Source organism: Mixophyes fleayi, chromosome 1 (assembly GCF_038048845.1).
Source record: "Mixophyes fleayi isolate aMixFle1 chromosome 1, aMixFle1.hap1, whole genome shotgun sequence".
NCBI classification, from domain to species: domain Eukaryota; kingdom Metazoa; phylum Chordata; class Amphibia; order Anura; family Limnodynastidae; genus Mixophyes; species Mixophyes fleayi.
Genome location: NC_134402.1, coordinates 355,401,679 through 355,418,982, shown reverse-complemented (window position 1 = coordinate 355,418,982; position 17,304 = coordinate 355,401,679). Strand labels below are relative to the sequence as shown.

At 37.5% G+C, this 17,304-nt stretch overlaps 1 protein-coding gene across 9 annotated transcripts in view; it reads right to left on the bottom strand.

The window, feature by feature from the left end:
- Positions 1-17,304, bottom strand: part of PITPNM2 (phosphatidylinositol transfer protein membrane associated 2) — a 203,874-nt gene that overhangs the window by 22,920 nt on the left and 163,650 nt on the right. For 4 of the 9 annotated variants that reach the window (XM_075177567.1, XM_075177582.1, XM_075177575.1 and 1 more), the window contains 6 exons: positions 15,224-15,435; positions 11,678-11,853; positions 8,274-8,444; positions 5,658-5,807; positions 3,306-3,470; positions 1,068-1,280 (listed from right to left, as the gene is read on the bottom strand). In XM_075177567.1, coding sequence (XP_075033668.1) covers positions 1,068-1,280; positions 3,306-3,470; positions 5,658-5,807; positions 8,274-8,444; positions 11,678-11,853; positions 15,224-15,435 — 1,087 coding nt within the window. The remainder of the gene's footprint in view (positions 1-1,067; positions 1,281-3,305; positions 3,471-5,657; positions 5,808-8,273; positions 8,445-11,677; positions 11,854-15,223; positions 15,436-17,304) is intronic. The other 5 variants (XM_075177591.1, XM_075177620.1, XM_075177629.1 and 2 more) reach the window with 3 other exon arrangements.

The window sequence follows — 17,304 nt, the reverse complement described above, 5'->3', positions numbered from 1 at the left end:
TTATGCTGCTAATGTACTCAGTATTGTATAAAGAGTCTTAAATGGTGTTCGACACTAAGGGGGGATTCAGGTGTCAGCAGAGTGCCTTTGGGAATGGTCACGGGGGCACTCCACGACGATGTAACATCGAGGTGCAAGGAGAAATCTGCCATGTTGGGGTACAGTAGTACCCAGAAATGAGCACAGCCACTATGTTAGCGGCTGATTGAATTCCGCCCTAAGATGCACAGTGTTTAGTCACTGTACAAGTGAGGCCAACTGCGTTTCCATTTTACGTAGAAGCAATAGGTATAGAGAACCCTATGCAAGTGCTTGGTGCTAGCCTAACTTTGGAAGGGAGGTGAAACATATTTGGACATAAATTGTGCCCTGGGTGGTTAGAAGAAGAATAGTCATCCACCAATGACACAGTGTCAGAATTAGTTTAATAAGGAACAGTACACCAATATTTACTGCTACAAGACAGAAACAACTCATCAGTCATCAATTCTTACTTTTTGGTGATTATTTCTTATCATGCAGGCTTTGGTAAAGGTATAGTGATTGTACTGGTTCAAGTTCAGACATCTAGATTGCTTTGAGGCATCATATTAGTTAATTAATAGCTGTTTTAGTTTGGAAGACTTGTTCAACCATATTTGTCCCACCTTTATAGAGCAATACTAAATGTGTAATGTTCATATATCTAACTGCTCTCCCACACAATAGGTGGGAAACTTATATAACCACCTCCCTGGGAGTATAAGCTAATGACATCACATTCAAGAATATATGCGCTTTCCATGAATATCTTCAATATACAATGCAGGGGGGAGAGAATAACAATGTGAAGGAGGTTTACATTTGATATGGCAGTGAGAGAGTTTAAAACAAAATAAGAAAACAAGAACATGACATGTATTTGTAAGTAGTATGTTAAATGTAAAGTGTCACAGGTATGAGAGTTCTTCACCGATTAGTACCAATAGACTTCGCAGTCAGGTGACTCAAAATAAATGTGGCTGAAAGAGGGGTTAAATGATGTAATTCTGCCCAGCGATGGGTTAATAGTACGGAAGCCTCTCTACCTGGAATACCTTTGGAGATGTCCGAGTCTTGGATGCCTGGGATGATGCTGTGCTTCCAATCCCCCACCTCTAGCATTCGTCCTATGTGACTCTGCTCAGTATGGTACTGATTATGTTTTGTGGGGGCACTTGTTTTTGTGTTAGGTTTGTAAGGGAGAGCAAGCTGTGACAGAAGACTTAGCTTTTTGGAATTGTTAAGATGGTTTTTTGTTTCTAAAGGAACAAAGCAAACACACCAATTAACACCACAAAACATGCAAAACCACGTCACAATTATTTTGTTTTCCAGCAGAACATGTATTTAATAGCTGGTGAATGTGCATTTTGTAGTACACCATGCGTGCCAGCAGTGTGCGCTCTTTTTGCCTGGATATATATTTGAAATGCCATTATCTTTTGCTGGAAGACAAGGTGAATATAACTACAGATGGAAAAAAAATTTCATATCCCAGTCAAAAGTGCCAGTATTGTTTGTGTTCCTTATAAGTCCACGAGTGCTCTTAAGATCTGGAATGGATTTCCAGCAATTATTTCTGGTGTGACAGTGCCCCATTATGTGGGTGCATTTGGCAGAGAAAAGGTCCCATGGCCTTATAGAGTAAGCAAAAAATAAAACTGTGGATATTTGTGAAGAAAACTTCCATACTAGGAGTGATAGATATTATCTCCTGTGCAGTGACTATTTCAATCCATTTGTCTAAGCAGCAGAACAGAATACTGAAACTTCCCTCTCGTTATGAGAGAAACATTTATTATGGGATTAAATAAATCCAAGATGGGTTTTAGGGCAATTCAAAGAGGACAGTTGCTACAGGCCTCCTGGGGCATCGGTTACCCTGGCTCCATTATTATATCCATGTTATAGCTTTATTTCATACAGTCTGTTCTGTAATCAATGAAGTTATCTATTTTATTATAAATGTTAGCGACCTTGCCTGCTTTCTGCCTTACTCCTCATTGGTTTTACAGATTTAAACTTTGTTTTCTAAGCTGCTGGCATGGTAATCAGGGCGGTAATCAGGGTAAAGACTGGGCTGTCTCAATTCTCTTTTTCTTTCAGCAGTCTTGGTCCCAGAAAGTAAATTATATTGTGGACTTACAAGGAACTTACCCTATTATTGCTTAATACCTGAGAAGGGTAACTATCACCAAAAAGGCTTGCTGCTACTATAAGTGCAGTTGCTAGTTGGATAAAATATACAAATAACTCCAGGGTGTGTTAAAACAAAAATGCACATGTAGGATTTTTGCCAATAGCTTCCCTGTGATCTGTGGCATGCAGGGTGCTTGGATGTACAGAAGGATTCATGCAGATGGATAGGGAAATTAAGGAAATGTACAGCAGTTCTACAGGAAAATAAAGCGATTAAGCAGGTTCTCCGGTAAAGCAGCTCTGCAAGTTCTTTAGTTGGAGAAAGTAAACTGATTCTGCAGGTTCTCCACTTGGAGCATTTACGCAGCCAGTGACCCCAGTGATCTGTCATTAACATCAATGCAACACAGAGCAGTCATACAAAAACAGGGAACGTGAATATGGGAAAACTGATGTCTACATATATGTGCATGCTAACATTTGTAGGAATAGGCAAACATATGTTAGTGTAAAAAAAACAACCGACAAGGGATCGAAAAAGGAAGCTGATGATCTGAGCTGGGTTTCTAGACATGCCCAAGGCAAAAACCCCAATTGTACAGCGCTGTGGAAAATGCTGCAGTATAGTATATAAAACCTGCATGTTAGAGCAGAAGCATGTGGGAGCCGTCATCTGCCAAGCGGGGGATAGGTTATGGTTCACCTGTAACAATGATGCAAAACACTAGCCCAATCTGATCAGCTTGTACCTTAAGTGCCAAAGCACTGGCTACAACAACATAGCAGCAGCAATATTTTAATACTTAATACAATTTTATATCAACATTTTTACAGAAGTAAACAGGTAATTGGAGCCCATAAAGTAAACTTCAGCATGGTCTCAATTAAGTAACATTTGTTGAGACGCAACAGTGAAACCTACAATGGGTTGATTTTTAGTCACTCTTTAGTCAACCCTTATTTATATTCTAATAAAATGTGACATGTCCTGACTTCAGGTGAATCTCTAATGGACAGGGCTGGTGTCTTAACCTTTAAACTTTAGCTAAAACAATAAAATGAATATTGTGTATGAGCTCTGTGACCTACTGGCTACGAGTGGCTCTGAATCCTTGACCACACCTGTTAGGCAACAAGGCACTTACTGTTGGCTATGTTTGAAGCCGTGTAACTGTCGGCCATTCCAGAGACCTGACTTGCAATGCTGATTTCACTTGCTCTTCTGTACCCCCTGAAGTGGGGAGCTGTTAAGGGGGAAGAAGGGGAGGCATTTTCCACGAAGACTGCACCATGAAACTGAACAACATCCGCTATGAAACCGAAAAAAAAAACAAAAACAGGAGAACAGGGAGAAAAACAAACAAACAAAACAAAAATGAAATTAAAATTTAGACTAAAACAGGACAATAAAACAAGAAGGCATTAGGAAGGATGACGATGCAACACCTCAGATGTGTACGTTATGTAAAGCATTCAGGAACACAAGATACAATGCATTTTTATTGTCAAACCCACACAAAGACATGCAAATGAAATATCAACCCATGTCTATTTCATTCCAATGCTTGGAGGAGGAAAGAAGGCAAATGTGGAGAAAGTAAAAACATTTGCCCCCAAGCTGGGCTACAAGTTGTTTTGAATGCAATGTAGGAGCCTTTGCATTCTATATACATCTATATGCACATGATATATCTGTACATGATATAATATATATATATATATATATATATATATATATATATATATATATATATATATATATACATATACATATATATATATACATATACATATATATATAGCGCCACACACAGACTAGTCTATGTACACATATATAACATATGCATATAGTAGGATTAATGGAAGTATATCATTGGTAGGACTGAAAAAGTGGGCAGGGTAAATCTGATGGTAAAGCTCTGTAAATCAGAGGGAACACACAACAGGAGGGAAGATAGATCGGTTTCATACGGTTCTTTATTTACAAAGACATTTCCTGTGACAGATGTGGATTATGGCCACAGCATGAATGAACTGGAACAACACAGTTTAGTGAGTCTGGGGAACTTTCTAGCCTGTAACTTTGAAGTGTGCTTTGCACAGCAAGTCAGAAATAAAGAACATCTCCTGGCCATCAACTCACAATTCAGTACGCCAAATGCCCTATTATCTAATGCTCACCGTACTGAGGGTATAGGCTCAGGGTGCTTTCTAGAGTAATATTCTCTTTACTACATTAGTAACTATGCATTTTAATGAGCTATAGTTAAATACATCTGATCAGACAATTTGTTTTTAGTTTGGGATTGAAATTAATAAAAAACAAAAACTTTAAAGTTTTGCAATGTAAAATGCATGACTGTGACATCTGTAAAATATATATTAAACAGGACTGTGTTTATCACATTTACATTACAGCGTACTGGGTATTGATCAGTTGGAAGAATTCCAGAACTAATTCATTTTCATTCCATGATGTATGAAAACTAAAACGTGAAAAAATGCCAAAGGGATGTATACTTTTTTTTTTAACAGTAACTGTATTTAGTGCCTGAAACGATTCTTAAAAAAAAGAAATATAAAGTGTCAGATCAATGGTCCATCCTCTGAAGCCTGAACATACATGGAGATAGGTCAATGCTACATAACAATATAGACCAGGTAAAGATTCACAAACTGGGCAAAGAGTTTGTATATTCCAGGCGATGCCACGGATTAGATATTAGATGGTTCAAAACAAGGGGACTCCTGTCTCTAAATGTGATCATAGATACAAAAAATGCAGAATGAACAAGAAAAGCCAAATGTATAGCAGTGGATGCCGCAAGCAGTTACTATTCTAAGTCACTTTTGCTTATTAGATATAAAGCTCTAAGCCTGAATGGTAGAATCTAAGCAGCCATGCAAGTCATAGATCAATACAAAGCATTTACTCCAACCCTCCTTGAATTACTTCATCTGAAAGCTTTTCTTACAATTAGTTTCAGCTACATGTCTGTAAATTACCAGCAACATTCGTTTAAACTTTCAGCAATGATTAACTTGAATAAGCTAAGCGAGCTATGACATACTAGCTTTAGAAACATTTAGAAGCAAATGATTTTAAAGTCTGAGGTGCATTTTAATAGGTTATTAACAGAGCAATTTTCTAACTGTGTTTGGGCAATGAACAATAGCTATCTAGAGATAAGTATTTGTAAAGTCATTTTTTTGGATAGTCCAGGTAATTGTTTTTGTGCAGTCTTAATGCACAATGCTTTTGCTAGCAGTTGTAGTTAATTATATATATCCTAACATGAGCACTGAGAGCAACGGTGGACATTAGGAATGTCTATAAATACTGCTTATTGATAGGTCTGTTCTCTGGTGCAGTCAGTGAAGGATCTGAAGCCTTAGACAAATGTCAGCACTTTGCAGAAAAGCTTTCAGGTGAAACAGCACACAGCTCAGGATCATGATGCAAAGAAGCAACGACAATAGGAGGGGAGGATACACACACTCAGCACAAGTGGCGTGTTTACTGGAAGTGTCTTGGCAGCTTAGGACAGGAACTGGGATACTGGTTTCCATGATGCCATCTTGACGCTGGAGAGCAACCGGTGGGCTGCCTTCCATGAGAAGGATGGGGTTGTTCTGTACAGCCTCAACTAGATGGAGATGAGAGGGAAACAAAAAAAAACAAGACAACAACGCTACAAACATATAACCAGACAATGTAACAGAGAACATACATTCAGGCAACACTCCACTCTTCCTGTTAAAAAGTAAATGACCCATTTTGGTGCTGTGAACTTGTCACGCAAGAACAAGCCAGGCTTATTTAATATGGCTTTAAACCATACCATGTAGTAATGGATTTTATTACCATATTAATCTTTCTTGTTGTGTACCTGTGATGTCACTTTCTATGGTATTGCTGCTAATCATTATGGTGTATATTGTAGTGTGATTTATGTATAATTAGGTGCAATGTCAGTAGACAACATGCGCTTTATAGCACCCAATGAGAGAGGAAATTAAGGATAAACAACAAGAAAGTTAGCAATCATAAAAACACTGGTGTACCATACAATATGTCATTTAATAATATATCTGTTTTTTAGGTCGCAAATTATTTAAACACATTACAAGCTCTCCTCTGCAACACAGCTACTTTAGTATGTTATATGCATGCATGACATGTCAAGAGTATGTATAACCTATATGTCACTTTTTAAAGAATTCTACTAAACCTCTTATTCTTTACTTAATTCCCCCTTCTATTTGCACGAGAACTGAAGAAAGGCCTCTCTGTAAATAGTGCTTCCTGTGATGACCGTGAGAGCTGTGCATGTATAATGCTCTGCGTGATGTCACTGGTTCCTACTAAACTCATGGTCTGCATTTTCATGAATAGCTCGGCACACAAGATCCACTGTGCATAGGTGACAGGTACACTCAAAATAAAGTAAATCAAAACGGAGGCTAGGAATCTCAGATGCCGTAGTATAATGAAAGAACTTCTCTGGCACATGATAAAGGCTTCATCAGGCATGGCCAAGTGGTCTATAACATATTATAAAAATACAGACATTTCCCCTGATTTATTTTACTAGAATTACATTTAGACAGATCATTTGTTTTTATTTTGGGATTGAATAGGTTAATAGACAAGATTTTGCATTATAAAGGGATAGGTTTCAATTTGGACTTGTTAGCCTGCTTAGTCATATATTTGTAATGTTTAAATTTCTTGCAGAAGTTGATGGAAGCTGAACAATAAAGTTTGCGCAATCCTGGAAATATGGATATCCCTTTTAACACAAAACCAATTCATAAAAAGATGACTGAAATTATGTACACAGCATATACTTGAGTTACTCATCACTTGCAAACACTTAAGTGACCCATTTTGTAGGCTCAACCAATGTTCTTGAGAATGAAACCTATAAATTAGGAATTATTATTACATGATCTATTGAGATCAACGAGGATTCATTCACTAGGAAGTTGTGATATCACTAAGGCTTTATGTCTTGGAGTTGTCATTAATTTCTAGTGAATTGTCAGGCTGCAAAACATGCCTTGACCGGGCCTCACTTACGATGTCAAAGTGGCCAAGACACGCCACAATATCCTCTTTTGTGGCAATATGCCTCTTGATTTTGCACAGGTAAATCTAGATTTCTGTTTTTAGAGCAATATGGTAGGCTCTGCAGAGGACAGAAGATGGCACCGGCTGATGGAAGGAGTTGGAGCTACACTGATGCAACAAGTTTTGCAGAGCAGTTTGAAAACAAGATTTAATTTCATGGAGCGATATAATGATATAAAAGACTGGAGAGAATACATTTAGGGTAATCCCTTACTTTGTGGAAGGGTGTAACACAGACATTTTTACTCTGCAAAAAACACTTGTATTTTGTAAAACAAAATAAGAAAAACAAAACAAAAAGGGTTGTGGCAATGTTGCATTGAAGGGGAGATAAATTTAAAATGTGGGGTCAGATTTATAGTTGTGTTAGGGCATGTCCTAGAATAACTTTAATTTATAGTGGAAAAATAAAGCTATCCAGTATATAACATAACAATATACAAAAAAAAATAATATATATATCGTAGGAATTTTGATGTGTAGTAAATCCAAGGTATTTCCATTGCGAGGAGAAAACAATGTAAATGTTATTGAATTGTGGGAGACATTTTTCACACTTCTGTCCAGCTAGGTGGCACTGTAGCTATATTCTATGTAAAACTATTTCCTCTATATGTTATAAGGCAAATGCATATAAAAAATCTTCTCTGAATTGAAAAGCCTTATGTTAGTCACCCAAATAAATATTTTGAGAGAAAATAAAAATGCCACAAAATAGAGGGTAAATAGATAAATTAAAATGTGAAAACCAAAGTTTAATGTATAATGATATACAGGTCATAACTCTAGCTTCTATTGGGGATCTGTAGAATAATGCAGACACTGCTTAAAGGTAAAAACAGGGTCATGTTCTATCTTTTACTGGATACTATTCTGTAAGTGATTAGAAACATGCAATCAAAACCTTAAGAGACAACCTGCTGATATGTTTTACTGAATACCGATAGGACAAATTAAAAAGTCTGCCACTGATGCTTACCCAGGAGTGCAGAGTTGCCATCCCCCAATGGGAACCTCTGGTATCGAGGGACATTGAAGGGAGGCAGCAGATGGAACTTCTTCTCCAGAAGTGGTTCAATGCGTGATGCAGAGGGGTCAGCCGGGTGGAACAGGTTGTAAACCTGCTGGCAGCCAGGTCTGAGCTGGAAAACTGGCAATAGTACAAATAAGAACATAGCACAGGGAGAACATCAGAGGTGTGACCACAAACTAACATACATGGAAGGACAATCTTATTAGTGTTGTTTAGAGCAAAACAGTTCAAAGGCCAATACAAATATCAGTAAGTATGACAGTGGTTTGCTATGTGTTATTTATTCCAACCAGGTGTACACATTACATTATAGACAGAGTAACAGGTCTGTAAAATGAAAAGGGTAAAATGAATTAAAGACATAATGATGAAAGCATAATTTCACAAATAGTAATATTATTCTTGTTAATATGAACAGTCACCAAAATTAAACTCATCTGACAGTTTAAAGCAAACAGAAGAGGCAGCTTTTGTTTGTTTTCCAATGTGTTCAAAATATTTGCATTCTGTGCAGCTCACGTAACAACAACACTAGATAACACCACATAGATAGGTGGCTTTAGAACAAATTCTTATTTGCATGTAATGCCAGAAACAGCTCAGATGAGGGGAGAAGACATCCTACAAGAGGTCTCCCGAGAAGGATCTCATTTATGAAATTTACTACGTCATACTATCAGTCTCACTCCCATATTATGGTTGGTAGACATCAATTTGCCAAGGAAGGTTCCACTTTTCTGTGTTATTTAATATTATTTAATATTTTTCTACCCAGTAGCTGAATACAGGAACATTTGGCTGCCTTCCTACCATCTGTACTGACAGATACTGACTCAGTCTTCACTGATCACAGTATTCTAACAGATATACTGTCCACCGGGTCCCGTGGGTGCGCAGCGAGCGCATGCGATAGCATCGGTATGTATTTATCTTTTGGTATTGGCTGTACTGTACTGTATCATAATATAATAATGTATTGAATTGTTGACTATTTACATCTGCTAAAATAAATCACTTTGTGCTTTGGAAACACATACAATTGATTGGGCAATGCTTATTTGAAAACGATAGAATTACTTTAATAATTTGGATATCCAAAGGGCAGATAGCACTATTGAATGGCCATAAAGCGAACCTTCATAGGTTAGTGTACCCTTGATAATCTCCTCTGACAACCACAGTTCATATTATTTATCTTACATTGGAACCACATGTTCTGGGAACATCTGAAAATGAATGTAGTTCTCACTACTGATTAATAATAGTGTCCTACGTAGCAGCGGATGTCTCTGGAACCTCCAGATGGTTAGAATACCACAAGCAGGTTCCTGATTAAGGTAAACAAAGTATAGAGTGCTGGCTTATACCTGGGTAAGGATCAATTGTTCACAAAAGTAAAAATCATTATGGGGGTCAGTGGAAAGCATCAAGAGTTTGCATATGGAGAACCTCTGTAATAAGCCAGTGAGCAAGTAGTAATGGTAATAATGGGGCTTATGCTTTAAAGAGCTAATAAACCTAAACAGAAAAAAAGTAAATCAAATAAAAAACTCATTTTGTAACATTAACAATATTATTTGACACGGTAAAAACCTTACCTGTGTCATTAATACTGATCACACAAGCAGTGAAAATGTCACTTTGACCCTATAATTAACGCAATAAGAAAATCAGACTGAAATCAAGATAATTTTTGGGCACATCCATAAATCTGGTTGGCAGATGCTTACCATCTGCCTGAGTGTACTCACGGGTCTATCTAACTTGGCTACCCCAATGTGTTAAACATCTGAAAAGTCATTTAAGGTTTAATATATATAAATAATTATTTTATTTATATATAAAATTATTATATATATATATATATATATATATATATATAGCCTTTCCAAAACCATAGCAACTGTAGCAATGATACCTGGCACAATAAACTTGTATCACCGACTGCCAAACAATAAACCAGAACGTGGAAGGAAATTGTCTTATTTTATGAACCAATAAACTCAAAATAAGAATGTATGTAATATGTTCATATCGGGAGGATTAGTGTAATGGGTGTAGAACATTTGTCTGTGGACCTCATAATAATATAGGTATGAGACCTATTATCAGGAATGTGTTTTTTTGTTTGTTTTTTTTGAGTAAAATCTACATAAAAAGTTAATACTCTTTCCCTACACTGCACCTATTTTCACCTGTTAAAAACGCCCTGAAATTTGGGGTTAAGGGTCAGATTGCCAATATTTTTAAAGGTTCAGGAAGATCTATTCAGTCATTAAAAAGAGTGCAGTTTAAATAATAGTTGTCTTCATGAAACAAAATCCTATACAATAACAGTTTTCAACAGAGATATAGAAAATTCTACTGGATGCAGGGACATGACATTTCCCATGATTAAAGCAAACACAGTGAGCTTTAATATGTTTTGTATTTTACTATTATTAAGTATTTTTTTATATAGCGCCTGTATATTACGCAGTGCTTTACAGAGAATATTTAGTCATTCACATCAGTCCCTGTCCCACTGAAGCTTGCAGTCTATGTTCCCTAACACACATACAGGTTACTTTTGCAAGAAGCCAATTAATCTACCGATATATGTCTTTGGAGTGTGGGAAGAAACCCATGCAAACACTGGAGAACATACAAACTCAACACAGATAGAGCCTGGTTGGAATTCATGACACCAACGCTGTGAGACAGCAATACCAACCACTGTGCCGTCAAGTATTTTAGAAATATCCATAAAATTCAGGTGTTTGCATTGTCATTTACCAAGTATTGTGTCACTAAGCAGAACATGCCTCACAGTCACATAGAGCAATGAGTTTTACATGACGACATGTGAATTGTACCATTTACTGTCTGATGTGGGAGGGGATTCATTTACATTTTATCTATCACAATACTGGACCTCATGTGTCCTTCTGAAGATGGCTGCAGTATAATTATTTACTGCTAATATTATTCAGAGCATATTCTTAGGACAATTTATAAAAAAGGCAGAAGCAGGCAAGCCATGTTATGTTCCTTGAATCTTAAATACACAGTGTGGATTGGTTATGAGAGGTCAAATAATAATTAGGAATTTTTTGTTTAACACACTGGTCCTTACAGAATTTCTGGTCTTAGCTTTTCATAAACTGACTATTACTGTACATGATGCTTATATAATTATATGTCAGCTCTATAAGACTACAAATAAAGCCCTGTATAGCATTAGAATCACATCCCATAGAAACCCTGTAGCCTGTCTAATTTTACTCTGTGTTCTACCATACAGGAGCAAATGAACATGTCAATGTAACCTTTAATGAGTGAACATTTCATTCTTCATGTCTTACACTTACTGTCCAGAGCAGGAATCACGGTTTTCCTCAAAGCCAGCACCAGTCCAAGAGGAGATCCAAATAGGAAGAAATCGGTAATCTCAAAGTCAAACTTCCCAATATTGCCTCCATCCAGCATTGTGGAGCTGCTAGACCTTCTGGACCCTGGATCGTTTCTGAGGACGCTTGAGTGTAAACTGTAATGTAAATCAGCGAAGATGCTCTGTAAAGGTGTAAAACAACCTGACTACAGGGCAATATACGCAGTGAAAGAGGATGTGCAGGATACATTACAAATGCAGCAAGAAGATGTATTCTATATTTACCCCCAGTATAATCCTGTTACTGGCTTAGCAGGTTACCAAGAAAAGAGAAACAGAGAATGTACAGCAGATAAAGATCAACTGAGCAATCTAGTCTGCCAATTTTACATATTAGTAGATTATTCCCAGGACAGTCCTGTGCTTATCCCATGCATGCTAATACTATTACTGTTTATTCAACTGCATCTACTATCCATTTAGTAAGACTATATGTAATGTTACTGCTGTGACTTCACCCCACCAGAGAAAAATTAAATACAAAGCAACTTTAGCGTCTCAATAAAACGCACAGGCTGGAGTGTCCAAGACGGACAAGACTGCTCTCCTGGAAGGATTTGGTAAAGTGTAAGAAGGTGGTACAAGACTCTATAAAAGTACATGCACACAGATTTTTATGTTTCAAGTGATGATTTGATTGAAGATCAAAAAATAATCACAATGACCAACTTGTTTTTTTGTTTTTTTTAAATATGTAACACTATTCTAAATTGAACAGGACTCATTTTATAGCTTTACAATCATACCTAAATAAACTATGTTGTATTTCTGGTAATGATCGTGTTTCTATAAGTTAATTTACATAGTACACTAAATATACAACTTTCACCATGTTTAACGTGAACAAAAGATGGAGTAAAACACACTACATACAATGGAGAAAACAATAATTCCCTGATGACCTTAACATATATTAAGGAATAAGATAGTGCTAAAAGAAGGAATATTGCAATATACCTTAATATGACATAACACCATGTATTAGATTATCTCATGTGTTAAGGCAGAGTGTTAGGAGTTTGAGAGATCAGTATCATTAGTATCATTACTGAAGAAGGGATGAAGACAGGACGAGCTAGGGAACACTGCTGTCATCTGATACCATTACAGACTGACTATTAAACAAGTAAAACATATAAAGATGAAAAATCCATGACTGTCCTGTGATATGTGGAAGCCTGAAAAGACACATATGCGGCATGAGGTATAGAGAGCAAACCAGCGTCAGCAAAGCAGACCTCAGGCAGTGGTAGTGAGATGGAATATGACATAGTAACTCTGTGTAAGAGAGTTTTCATTAAACACACAATTGAAATGGGAGCCAAGAGAGGCACAATAAAATGTCTTCTTAATTATTCAGAAAACGTTTTGCATCTTTCCCTTCGATCATTTAAAACAAAAATAAAAAAATACGGTGATCACATATTTCTATTGCTGATGCCATATATTCGAGATAAAACAGCAGTATTAGTCCTCACATATTTTCTAATCTTTCTTTGTTATTAAGTGCTAGTCATGCAGATTGTTCCTTGGTTTTCTCTTGTTGTATTGTGATCTAATACGTCATCAATTAATTCACTAACTGCTCCCACTCGTTTGTCTATCTGAAATGTACAACCCATAACACATTCAAATAATAAACTAAATGGTATATTTATTCTTTGGCCCATAACAGGTGGGTGGGAGGAGCTGGAAGCAGATCCATGTACCTGGCTCACATCAGCTGCTAAGTGTAGTGAGCAGAGCAGAATATATAAATGTGCCGTTACCAGCCCCATTTTCTGTCAAATATCAAAAAAGTAACTGGGCAACAAAAAGCTGCCATGACAATTAATATTCATGTAATATTTACTTGTTTACAACCGTTTTGCCTCAGTTAAGCAAAACTTTAGCCCTTCAATATTTAATATATATTTAGATCAGCAATTCACTCCAGATATTTTTGCCGTTATACTGTGTTGAAAAAAGAGGATTTATGTGCTTACGTTAAATCCGTTTCTCTGATTCCATCTGGGGGACACTGCTTACCATGGGTTGTGGAGGGGAGCACGGGAGTTGGCACCTAGCTAGTTAACTTTAGCACTGCTGACAGACCCCTCCCCTCTACAATCCCCCTGCCCCTTCCTGTTCAGTTAATTAAAAAGCCCAAGGAGAAAAGGCCAATCAAACAAGAACACACAGAAGAAAAGCAGAAGGGAGGGATCGCAGTGTCCCCCAGACGGAATCAGAAATCAAGTCTTTAAAAAAAAATAATAAAAAAAAATAGAACAGTTCCATTCTAGAACCTAGAACTTGCTGTTACAGTATTGTGTAATAGATGATTTACCCATAATGCACTATCAATTCAAACTGACTACAAAACAAAAACAATTGCAGAATATTTTAATGAAAAGGGGTTGTGTCACTCACAAAACCTGCCTCACTCGGGTGCTTTTTTGTTCAGAATATATAAAATACAGATCAGTTAATCTCTACCAGACCTGCCTCAGTTACACAAATCTCAACTCTTTAACAACCTGTAGAATAGTAGCTGGGGTAATATTTCATTGCTAGAATCAGAGTATCCTCCATAAATACTGATAGGCTGCGACTGATTTGGCAGTCAAGCTAATTCCACGGAGCATCTGAAGGAGAAAGGACCATGTAATAGTACAATGTGTCTCTCTTGGCATAAAGCCCATCTCACTCTACAGCAATAAGCCGGAGAAGGTTGACTGGAGCTCCAGCCCATAGCCAGTCCTTTCTTCATCTGAGAAAACTAACAAGTAATAGGACAGGGGTGGACTCTATAGGCAGATATAAATATGCTGCCAGATAGTCCACATCTTCATTTTTTCCAGTTAACTACTGTTAACATTGAACTATATGACCAGTTGTGTAATATTCAATGTTTCCACAGAGATCAAAAGTTGCTACAAGCCACCAGGATGAGACTGAGTGACAGGTTTATTTAACTATTGGTAGGATAAGTACAATTAAACCCTTACCCCTGATGTAATATTCTGCTAAACTGTTACTGTAGAATTTATCATTTATTTAACATTTTTTCTCTGTATATATAGCCTTCTTACAATCAGCCCGATAAGGAAGCCATATACACTGATAAACCAATACAATGACAGAGATAAGCATCAAATTTAAACCATAAAACAATGAATTATGAATACAAAATGCAAGCTGTCACCCTTAGGATTAAGGCTTTGCATCAGAGTATTGTCACAGGTTTCCTGTGAATAAATAGGGCACATTTTCATGAATATTTTTGCAGCCATGAAAGTGGTGGCCTCCAATGTTTGTACCTGTCGGGTGCACACAAAACAATCTAAACATTTATATGCGGAACAAAAGCTCTTGACCACATTTTAAAATTCAAATTTCAAAAAAGTCCTGGAAGTAATCTACATTTACCTTAATAACTCTACCAAGGACACACCCCGTGCCATACCACAGAGGGTTAAACACATACCTAGAGAGGAAAGCTTGGTGCTGTTTGATGGTGTCCAACTCATACGTTGAGGAATCACTTCTCTTACGTGGAAGCTGTTTCTTTGGGTCTTCACCATTGCTCCGAGGTATGTCAATATTACTCCGGCTCAAGTGCCGACTGGTCTCCAGGTTTGAACTGCTGGAGCAGTAACTGTTGTTGACGCTGATGCCTGGAGACAGGAGGTCTGTGTCCTGGGATAACAAAAGGTGTTATTTCTTGTAAGGAAGGCATCCATGTTTAGATTATAAAAGTGAATTTTCCACCATCACCTCATGTGGTAAGGAATTCCACAGACGCTGGCTGGTAGTGGATCATCTCAATGTCCACTTTTGCTCCTTACAGGTATGTTTAGTCAGTTCTGCTTATAAATTTCCATTAGCAAAATCATATAAAAGTGGTGGATAGCTCACCATATAATTGCAGATGTACGCAACTGGTAGCTGTCGGGTTATGAGGGATCCTATTTCTTCATTTAACAGTTACCTCACCCTTTGAAGCACCTCTTGTTACTTAAAAATTAATTGATTGAACAACTTGACTAATTATTTTTTTTAAGTATATTCACAAAATATTTTTTATTGTCCTTGTTTTAATTTACATTTGCGAGAAAGTATTTTTTTTTTTTAAGAAATATTTTCATTTAAGTACACAATGTTGATTACATCGACATGCAGAGCTGGATTAAGACCCCATGGACACTAGGTGACATACTGGTTTGGATCCATTCCCCCCTTCGTTTGTCAAAAAAACAAAACAGGTTAGGGTAATCCGGTTCCATCAGTGCCCACTGGGCCCTATGCAGGGACCTAAGTTACCTAATGGATGATCCGGCTATGATGACTTATATTGTATAGAGCAGGGCCCATAAGTACTGTGAAAGAGCTTCCCCCTAATCCTCAATGCACAGATCCACTGCAGCATTGTTACCAGTCTGAGAGTTGGCTTCATTGCCCAGAAGTTAAGATTCAATGCTCGGGTTACGCAAAGGGTTTATAATGTGGGAGAATGTGGACTCTTAGAGACAGACTAACAGACATAAAGACATTGCATGGATGTCTATCCAGGGGGGTCTGCCTCTCAGGATATTCATGTACTTCCAGAACCTGTGCAGATACAGTCACTGACCCTTCTGCATTACCAGAAGGAAAACACCTTAGCATATATTTTGGGACTGCCCCACTGCACAGGCACTGTTGGATGCCTTGGAGCATGAAAATAAGGACAGTGTGCCCAAGACCTGCCTTTCATACCATTTGGTATTTTATGGATTATTTTCTGGGACTTGCACTACTAGGGCAATCCAGGAGGCCTGTCACCATATGATCTGTTTAAGGATGCTATATGGCTTGCCAGAAACCGCCTCACTTTGAAGCGGGAGAAGATGACCATCCAGGACTGTCGCAGGCTGATCCACAGTCTGCTAAGAGACTATAACACCATTGACAGTCCTGAGGAAGAGGAAGATTATAGATTTTTTTCTTCCTCTTCTCCTTTTCGCCCCATGTGTCTGTTTATTCAAAAACACTTTGGGCTTGTGGCTCCTCCTACCCGTCTCACCTACCTCCCCCTCACGACCATTGCTTGTTTGAAGCTGTGGTGTAGGTTAAATGATTCATGGTTAGCGCAGTACTGGATGTATAGTGTAGGATGTCATATCTTGTACATTATGTCATGTACTGTGCTAAAAAGTATGATTATGTTTTGCGGTGTATTGTGCTTTCAACTGCGCCAAAGTATACTTGAATGTAAGGTAATGTATGTTTTTGTGCCTTTCTACAAAATAAAGACACATTTTGAATAAAAAATTATAATGTACATTTGTGCATTTCAACTTCACAAGCAGAAAGCAGCTTTTAGCTGTGCTTCTGTACCATCCCTCCTTGATCAAACATGCCCCCAGGCACAGCAAATAGATCACGCACCAGGAAATGCCATTACCACCTAAACTGATCATCGTAAAATTAGGTTTTTCTTAAGGAGCAGAACTTGTTTGCAAACAAACTCTACAAATACCAGGTGACATGTGCATTTAAATGTAAAGCATCTACATGGCACAGTTT